Here is a 10,175-nt window from a genome sequence, read left to right as displayed (position 1 = left end):
GACTGTCAACACCAAAATGTCTGAACTAGGTTTAGGTTTACTAGGTCGCTAGGTTTAGGGTTACGGTTGATATAATAGCTTTCTCTATGAATTTCAGATTGGTTACATTTCTCCAGCCCCCAGCTGTTTATGTAGGAGAAAATAACAATATTTGATTTAACCTTTAAGAATAAATTCTTATTTACAATGACGGCCTATCCCGGCCAAACCCTGCGAACCCTGGGCCAATTGTGCGCCGCCCTATAGGACCAATCACGTCCGGATGTGAGGCAGCCTGGATTCAAACCAGGGACTGCAGTAACGCCTCTCGCACCGAGAAGCAAGATGCCGTAGACAGCTGTGATACAGCCCGGATTCGAACCAGGGTCTGTAGTACCTAAGACCGCTGCGCCACTCGGGAGCCAATAGATCTAAAATCAGATAAAACAAACAGAAAAACATTTGTTTCCTATTTTTATTTGATAATTGTTGAAATTAAAATAAAGGCCTTACATTGAGACAGGAAGCTGATAGGATCATTTTGCTGTTGTCCACAACATGGCAGCAGTGTGTGTGCACAGTGTCAGACTGATACATTGAAGAATGAGAGCGCTACATCATATTTTAGTATGACGTTCTCCCAGGTGTCCTTCATGAGTGTCAGACTGATACATTGAAGAATGAGAGCGCTACATCATATTTTAGTATGACGTTCTCCCAGGTGTCCTTCATGAGTGTCAGACTGATACATTGAAGAATGAGAGCGCTACATCATATTTTAGTATGACGTTCTCCCAGGTGTCCTTCATGAGTGTCAGACTGATACATTGAAGAATGAGAGCGCTACATCATATTTTAGTATGACGTTCTCCCAGGTGTCCTTCATGAGTGTCAGACTGATACATTGAAGAATGAGAGCGCTACATCATATTTTAGTATGACGTTCTCCCAGGTGTCCTTCATGAGTTTGCCCAAAAGTGAATGACTATAGAGAACATACTAAAATGCTATGGCAATAAAAAATAAAAATTACGTTGACACACACCCAGGAATGTCATACATGATGGATCATTAGCTTCCCTACGTAAAAGGTACTAACATGAGACGAGAACGCTGATCCATGAGACGAGAACGGTGATCCAACGCCTCCCAACACAGAAGTGTGAACTATTTAAGATAAGGGCCAAGTTAGCAGCCAACACTGACCCAATGTCATAAACGCACCACAAGTGAGGGCCAACAAGGGCCAACAAGTGAGAAGGAAAAAAACAATTTACAATTTGATTTTTAAACCCACAGTCGTCTACACAAGATTGTGCTGCTGATGCCAAGTCCCATAGCAGTCTCTTTCTGCTGTGAAGCAGAGGGTAACAGCACAAACAGTGCAGGTGACGGGAGATTTCTTGTGGCACAGAACACAACGACGCCTGCCTGCTTTACTCTTTTGGCCCTGAGGCACATTCAGGTCTGCAGTGATGCATTTTGGCAGGTGAACACCACTGGTGACAGGAGTAGAGGGGACAGGAGTAGAGCGGACAGGAGTAGAGCGGACAGAAGGTTCTGCAGTGGACTTTGTGCCGCAGTCAGCAAGCTCCTGGATGAGCAGCTCTCTGAAGGCTAGCGGTGTCATGGGGGTCTGTCCACAGCTCTGAGCCATTTCCTCATGAAGGATGAATGCATTCACCACAGCGATGTCGATGAAATGATAGAACAATGTCCTGTACCATTTCATTGTCTTGTGGAGAACATTGTTGTAGCCCAGCAGAGCGCCTGACAGGTCCACAACTCCCATGCTCTTGTTGTAATCCTTCACAGCAGCAGGAATGGGGACATCTTTAGTGGTCCATGCATCATTAGCGTCCTTCACACGCCTGTTGACGTGATCGCCACTGAAGGATTTGTGGATACTGGAGCACATGACCACCTCTCTGGCATCCATCCACTTAACAAAGAGCAGGTCGTGTTTACGAATCCATCGCATGGTCCCCCTTTCTGCCCTCTTAGGCATGTCGTTTACCTTTGTTTTGGGAAAACCTACACTGTTGGGACGAATGGTGCCACAAGCCCACACATCCAGCTTCCTCAGGTTTGTAAACAGGGTAGGGCTTGTGTAAAAGTTGTCCACAAACAGTTTGAAGCCCGTCCCAAGCAGTGGAAAATCCAATAATTCCACAACGGAATCACAACTAACTCCCTTACCGGTGGCTGAGATGGATTTCCCCTCGTAAACAAAAAAATTCCAAGTGTAGGCACACGCAGAATCGGCCAAAACAAACAGTTTGTAAGCCCATTTTGTTTGCTTGTTAGGCATATGTTGTTTGAGGCCATTTCTAGCCTTTGAGGCTACTATCCTCTCATCTATGGACAGGTTCTGGTTGGGCTGAAAATGGGTCTTGCAGGCCTCAACCATGCTGGAGTAGAGAGGTTTGATTTTGCAGAGCCTATCAAAGCTTGCTGTGCCTCTCTTCTTGTCATTGACCTCATCAACTTGTGGGTCACTGATATGAAGCGCCCGCGAGATAGTCAGAAACCTGTTAGAAGACATGACAGTGGTGGGGAAAGGCAGTTGGTAGAGTGTTGACGTTCTCCAGTAGTCCTTCAGGGTTTTCAACTTCACCAACCCCATGTAAATTACCAGTGAGATGTAACAGTACAGGTCTTGGATGGAAATGGGCTTCCATGTCTCTTTCTTGCCTGCTTGTTTCTTAGCCCCATACTTGTTGGTGTTAGAAACCAGCGAATCAAGAACGGACAAGGAGAAAAACATCTGGAAAAGATGAAGGGGGCTGTACTCTGCAGTCATGTCCAGCTGAGGTCCTGGCTGCCTTTTCGGTCTAAATGTTGGTGGAAGTGGCTCCACGTCATCTTCTAGCACAGTGTGCCAACGGTCCTCTGCCTCGGTGGTAGTTGTCGCTGGTTCACTGGCCCTCCTCCGCTTCTGGGCTGACTTCTTCACACCTCTAGATGGCCGGGCCAGGGTGGGTGTGGAGCCAGAGACAGCAGGGGTCATACTGGAGGAACCAGTTCCTACGTTGGAATGAGTAGGGGATGGAGGACTGTGGTCTCTTTGGAGTGGCACCCAGAGGTCATCAGAGTCAGAGTCTCTACCACTATTGAGGATAAAAAAAAACATTAAGTTAGCTCTCAAGTTTACTGTTATTTTATTTTACCTTTAGTTTAGTAGAGGTGAGCCCTGCATCAATACATTACAGGTGAGAGCCCTGCATCAATACATTACAGGTGAGAGCCCTGCATCAATACATTACAGGTGAGAGCCCTGCATCAATACATTACAGGTGAGAGCCCTGCATCAATACATTACCGGTGAGAGCCCTGCATCAATACATTACAGGTGAGAGCCCTGCATCAATACATTACCGGTGAGAGCCCTGCATCAATACATTACAGGTGAGAGCCCTGCATCAATACATTACCGGTGAGAGCCCTGCATCAATACATTACTGGTGAGAGCCCTGCATCAATACATTACAGGTGAGAGCCCTGCATCAATACATTACGGGTGAGAGCCCTGCATCAATACATTACAGGTGAGAGCCCTGCATCACATTGTATACACACACACACATATATATATAAATGTCTCAAACGAATATACAACCATTTAAACAACTGCATTAGCACAAGAAGCAAAAACCTTTTTTACTTACTGATCTAAAAGTGGATCTTTTCCTTCCAAAAACATTTCTTCTTCGCTGGAATCATAACTCAGATCACTCACAGAGTCCTCGTCCATTCCTTCTGTGTCACTCTCAATTTCTGCAATAATATCATCAACATGTTTATACTCGGACTTTGACTTAGCTTTTCCACTTTTAGTAGTCATGTCTTCACTTTTTCAGTTTTGAGAAAAGTTTGTAGAAGAGAACGAACCAATGTAAACTACCGTGTGTCCTGTTTCCGTTCACATACTGCTGGAAAGCCCAGCTCATTGGCTATCTAGCTAGCTATGTTTCAAAATGATAGGTGGTCATTGGACCAAGACACTGTCAATCAAGTGAACACAGCTCTTCTCATTGGTGCTTAATGATGGCTGACCTTCGTGGTATAATTGACGTGTTGCGTAGCCAATATGTAATGTAGAATGATGAAACATGGTTTGGTTGTCTTCTAGAGTGTCTGGGGGATTTGCACAGGAACCAAACTTGACCCGGGTTAAACAACGTTTTGCCGATTTAGATTTAGATTTAGATTTAGATTTCATAAATTGTTTTGTTGCAAGTTGAAAGAGTCGGAATTAATGCAAAACGCTGTTTACAACATGGATCAGGATATAAACATGGATTTTATCAAACAAAACTACTGGGACCCTCGGGATGACAAATCAGAGCAAGATTACTGAATGTAGGTACATTATTTACCATCAGAGCAAGATTACTGAATGTAGGTACATTATTTACCATCAGAGCAAGATTACTGAATGTAGGTACATTATTTACCATCAGAGCAAGATTACTGAATGTAGGTACATTATTTACCATCAGAGCAAGATTACTGAATGTAGGTACATTATTTACCATCAGAGCAAGATTACTGAATGTAGGTACATTATTTACCATCAGAGCAAGATTACTGAATGTAGGTACATTATTTACCATCAGAGCAAGATTACTGAATGTAGGTACATTATTTACCATCAGAGCAGCAACTGTCCAGATTTAGAGATCCTGTAGAAGTATATAAAAAAATAGACACAACAATCAATCTGCAGTTGAACCAATAACAAAGCTGTAATTACACCACTGTTTTGGTAATAAGATGAAGGATGGGGCTGGAGAAATGTAACTACTCTCAAATTCATAGACAGACCTATGGATGCAAGGACTGACCGTCTATGATATCAACATTACAGTTTTAATCATATTGAGGCTATACAGTGTTGATTTACATTGTTTCTAAACATTGGAGTAAAAAAAAAGCTTATTTTGGATTCTGACAGTAAAAACTAAGCTAATGTTATAGGCATGTGTTATATTTAAGCAATAAGGCACGAGGGGGTGTGGTATATGGCCAATATACCACGGCTAAGGGCTGTTCTTAAGCACGACGCACCGCGGACACAGCCCTTAGCCGTGGTATATTGGCCATTTACTACAAACCTTCGAGGTGCCTTATTGCTTTTATAAACTGGTCTCCAACGTAGTTAGAGCAGTAAAAAATAATGTTTTATCATACCCGTGGCCTCCGCATCTACTTGTTTTTCTATAGTGACATGGTCCTCTTCCTTCTCCTCTTTTACGACAACATTCAGCCACAGACCTTCTTTCTCCGTCCAGCAGACCTCCTCTTCTTTGTCAGGAGGAGAGTAGCTTAGTGAACACATGGTCGGAGATGTTAGCTAGGTAGGCTAATGCTAACTTAACCAGCGAGCTAGATGACCAATAATAACAACACCGTAAATATTAAACAAATCTGATAACTAACTAGACGACAGAAGTGTGTTTAAAACACAGCGGCTAATATACACTAAAGCGTCTAAAGAGCTTTATTGTTTCGTCTATTTTGTCTAGCACGCTACCGAGGTGTCTGACTAACTGTTGCTGCTGTTGAAAGAAGCGTTCCGTCCACTAGATTATACGTCACATCAGCAGCATCGCCTTAAAGTCTCAGACTGCCATCTGCTGACTGGAGGGGGTAACGCAGTTGTGAGAAATGTATATTTTAATGATCAGACAAGTTGTCGTTAAGGAAGCATGACATTTTACCCACCAATGTAACAACAGTGTAGTTAAAGACTTAGTAACGTAGTTTCTGTCACGATCTGGTTACCTATATGTACAAAAGTACTAAATGTTTTTGCGTTATTACATATTTATTAACCTATTTCCGGCTATCTTCTAAATTACCCACAATGCAATATTTTTGCAACGCTATATTGATCTACTCTGTACTACCGAGTTGGTTTGGTCATGTTGGTTCGCAGTTATAATATTGAGAAAGTTCCAGTGAAACTCTGCTTTTCATCGACAGCTTTACTTAAGCATAATTTTTCTCCACACAGATATTATATATGAAATAATCGGGACATATTGTATAAAAATACTTATTTGTTTTTAGAATATTGTTTCCTAAATAATATGCTATTGGTGCAACTGGTAAATGCAGAGGGTCTTTTACTTCATTATAAGGAATTCTGATCACTTTACAAGGTCCCTGTAACACCTAAAGATTTTGCCATTGTTTTAGATGTCATTCCCTCAGGTATTGCTTTATTATTCAGGAATATGTCAAGACCAGTCAGAACATACCTACAATTAACCCTGTTGACTCATCAGTAGGAAATATGTGTTTTTAGAATATTACCTACAATTAAACCTGTTGACTCATCGGTAGGAAAGATGTGTTTTTATTTTAGTCCATTCAACAACAATAGAACTATATTTTCAAAATAATTTTGTATCTGTATCTTATGTCATGCCTTATTGGAATGGTTTTATTGATAATATCTGTTGGGAAAAAGGTTGAATGTTGCCACACACAAACCAACTTATTAAGAAAATTAAGGAAGTTTATTTTAAAATTATTCAGAAATATTCAACCACTATATGAAGTAAAGAGAAAAACATACATTCAAATTGTACATTTTGTAATGACCACCCAGAAACAGTGTTGTATGTTTCGTAATGACCACCCAGAAACAGTGTTGTATGTTTTGTAATGACCACCCAGAAACAGTGTTGTATGTTTTGTAATGACCACCCAGAAACAGTGTTGTATGTTTTGTAATGACCACCCAGAAACAGTGTTGTATGTTTTGTAATGACCACCCAGAAACAGTGTTGTATGTTTCGTATTCGTGTAGGGAATCTGTGGCAAAGACACCAGTAGATTCATCATTGACAGTGGTGGAAAAAGTACTCAGTAGTCATACTTGAGTAAAAGTAAAGATACCTTATTAATAGAAAAAGTGAAAGTCACCCAGTAAAATTCTATTTGAGTAAAATTCTAAAAGTATTTGGTTTTAAATATACTTAAGTAAATTGAATTGCTAAAGTATACTTAAGTATCTAAAGTAAAAGTTTAAACCATTTCAAATTCCTTATATTAAGCAAACCAGACTGCACGATTATGTAAAATGTTTTTATTTACGGATAGCCAGGGGCACACTCCCACACTCAGAAATAACCTTCAAATGAAGCATCTCTGTTTAGTGAGTCCGCCAGAGGCAGTAGGGACGACCAGGTATGTTCTCTGTTTAGTGAGTCCTCCAGATCAGAGGCATTAACGACGACCAGGGATGTTCTCTGTTTAGTGAGTCCTCCAGATTAGAGGCAGTAGGGATGTTCTCTGTTTAGTGAGCCCGCTAGATCAGAGGCAGTAGGGATGTTCTCTGTTTAGTGAGCCCGCCAGATTAGAGGCAGTAGTGATGACCAGGAATGTTCTCTGTTTAGTGAGTCCTCCAGATCAGAGGCAGTAGGGATGACCAGGGATGTTCTCTGTTTAGTGAGTCCTCCAGATCAGAGGCAGTAGGCATGACCAGGGATGTTCTCTTGATAAGTGTGTGAATTGGACCATTTTCCTGTCAAAATGTATGGAGTAAAAAGTACATCATTTTCTTTAGGAATGAAGTGAAGTAAAAGTTAGCTAAAATAGAAATATAAATAGTAAAAGTACAGATACCCCAAAAACAACTTAAGTAGTACTTTACACCATTTATAATTTAACACATTTATGAAGATTTTACACTATCATGGAGAGATGTACTGCTTGGATTCTTCACTTACGATAGAAATAAGATGATTACAATTTGATGTAATTAAATTAAATTATTTTGACCAAATTTCTAATTCACAAATGTACAAACAAAACACCACATTTTATTACCTTACAAATATATAATACTATTATAACTGTATGTTCCTTTAAAGGTCCTTGTGCAATGTGATATTGCCCCCCCCCCCCCCCCCCTACCCTAATTGTCCTTCATATACACTTATAGAAACCATGTACTTTTCATATTAATTTGTTGTTAATAAAACATTAAAATAAAGTTTGTATGCTAGCTCGGTATCTAGCTCAAGTTGGCTAATGTCAGCCACACCTCATGCCCTTCACAGACCGCGTGGCCAAATATTTGTATAATTTACCCAAGATGGACCAGAGCCTATCGTTTCCAATGGGAGCAAATTCATCATAGTGGACAGAACAGGCAAGGAGGTGGGCAGAGCCAAGCAGGAGCTAGCGAGATCCTATTGGCGCGTTCTGGTATTATTTGCATATGTCCGTTAGGGAACGCCTACTGTGTGAAGTGCGCGTGTGCAACAACTCAATACGTCCTCGCACTCCTTCTAAACAACGCAATGTCTTTGAAACTTTGGCAAAAGGGTAAAGTCTACAACGTAGTACACTCTGTTTGTTACAGATTCTAGTTATGGAAACAGAAAACTGTATTGAGATCAAACGTTTCATCGATGAGAAATTAGCAGAATGTCGGCCAAAATCAATCTCGCCATTTTGTACCACTGGGCTTCCTCTCATCACCATATTTGGTAGTGGGGGTGTAATAAAAGCCATCCTTCTCCTCTACCTAACAGTCCCTTCAATCCCGTTAGTTTGGCTGCTCAGCCTACCTAAATTATCCTTCACCCATCATTGCCCTGCCATTCCCAACCAATCAGAGCGCTTCGAAATGTGCTTCTGGACACTGCCCCTGAACTGTCTTGTTCAACACCATACTTTTACCTTGCCAGCTCGGGATTCGATCCAGCAACCCCTTATCCACATCGACGGGACAGTAGTGGAGAAGGTGGAAAGTTTTAAGTTCCTCGGCGTACATATCACGGACAAACTGAAATGGTCCACCCACACAGGCAGCGTGGTGAAGAAGGCGCAATAGGGCCTCTTCAACCTCAGGAGGCTGAAGAAATTTGACTTGTCACCAAAAACACTCACAAATTTTTACAGATGCACAATCGAGAGCATCCTGTCGGGCTGTATCACCGCCTGGTACGGCAACTGCTCCGCCCACAACCGTAAGGCTCTCCAGTGGGTAGTGAGGTCTGCATAACGCATCACAGAGGGCAAATTACATGCTCTCCAGGACACCAACACCACCCGATGTCACAGGAAGGCCAAATAGATCATCAAGGACAACAACCACTCGAGCCACTGCCTGTTCACCCCACTATCATCCAGAAGGCGAGGTCAGTAAAGGTGCATCAAAGCTGGGACCAAGAGACTGAAAAACAGCTTCTATCTCAAGGCCATCAGACTGTTAAACAGCCATCACTAGCATTGAGTGGCTGCTGCCAACATACGGACTAAAATCTCTAGCCACTTTAATAATTACAAATTGGATGTAATAAATGTGTCACTAGTCACTTTAAACAATGGCACTTTATATAATGTTTACATACCCTACATTACTCATCTCATATGTATATACTGTACTCTATACCATCTACTGCAAGTTCCTCATCTACTGAGGAACTTAAAACTTACTACCCTCTCCACTACTGTCCCTTCGATGTGGATGTGGGGGTGCTCCCTCTGCTGTTTCCTGAAGTCCACGATCATCTCCTTAGTTTTGTTGACGTTGAGTGTGAGGTTATTTTCCTGACACCACACTTCGAGGGCCCTCACCTCCTCCCTGTAGGCCGTCTCGTCGTTGTTGGTAATCAAGCCTACCACTGTAGTGTCATCCGCAAAGTTGATGATTGAGTTGGAGGCGTGCATGGCCACGCAGTCGTAGGTGAACAGGGAGTACAGGAGAGGGCTCAGAACTCACCCTTGTGGGGCCCCAGTGTTGAGGATCAGCGGGGTGGAGATGTTGCTACCTACCCTCACCACCTGGGGGCTGCCCGTCAGGCCGCCCCCAGGGTCTCGAGCTTGATGACGAGTTTGCAGGGTACTCTGGTGTTAAATGCTGAGCTGTAGTCGATGAACAGCATTCTCACATAGGTATTCCTCTTGTCCAGATGGGTTAGGGCAGTGTGCAGTGTGGTTGCGATTGCGTCGTCTGTGGACCTATTGGGGCGGTAAGCAAATTGGAGTCGGTCTAGGTAGGGTGGAGGTGATATGGTCCTTGACTAGTCTCTCAAAGCACTTCATGATGACGGAAGTGAGTGCTACGGGGCGGTAGTCGTTTAGCTCAGTTTCCCTATCTTTCTTGGGAACAGGAACAATGGTGGCCCTCTTGAAGCATGTGGGGACAGCAGACTGGGGTAAGGTTTGATTGA

General features: G+C 42.4%; 1 protein-coding gene across 1 annotated transcript; it reads right to left on the bottom strand.

Annotated features, from left to right (window-relative positions):
• Positions 1 to 437: 437 nt before the first annotated feature.
• LOC139395716 (piggyBac transposable element-derived protein 4-like) lies at positions 438 to 5,554 on the bottom strand. The gene is made up of 4 exons (XM_071143059.1): positions 5,173 to 5,554; positions 4,632 to 4,664; positions 3,648 to 3,756; positions 438 to 3,089 (listed from the first exon to the last, which is right to left on the bottom strand). The coding sequence occupies exons 1-4, from the start codon at positions 5,318 to 5,320 to the stop codon at positions 1,283 to 1,285; spliced, it is 2,097 nt and encodes a 698-aa protein (XP_070999160.1). The 5' UTR covers positions 5,321 to 5,554; the 3' UTR covers positions 438 to 1,282.
• Positions 5,555 to 10,175: the final 4,621 nt, after the last annotated feature.

Source organism: Oncorhynchus clarkii, unplaced genomic scaffold (assembly GCF_045791955.1).
Source record: "Oncorhynchus clarkii lewisi isolate Uvic-CL-2024 unplaced genomic scaffold, UVic_Ocla_1.0 unplaced_contig_456_pilon_pilon, whole genome shotgun sequence".
Taxonomy (NCBI): domain Eukaryota; kingdom Metazoa; phylum Chordata; class Actinopteri; order Salmoniformes; family Salmonidae; genus Oncorhynchus; species Oncorhynchus clarkii.
This window is presented reverse-complemented; position numbering and strand designations above follow the sequence as displayed.

Coding starts and splice junctions, on each gene's coding strand:
- LOC139395716 (XM_071143059.1), bottom strand. CDS start 5,320: ATGTGTTCACTAAGCTACTCTCCTCCTGACAAAGAAGAGGAGGTCTGC. Junction 3,757..4,631: donor GGACAGTTGCTGCTCTGATG/GTAAATAATGTA, acceptor ATATTATTGCAG/AAATTGAGAGTGACACAGAA. Junction 3,090..3,647: donor AAAGATCCACTTTTAGATCA/GTAAGTAAAAAA, acceptor TATCCTCAATAG/TGGTAGAGACTCTGACTCTG.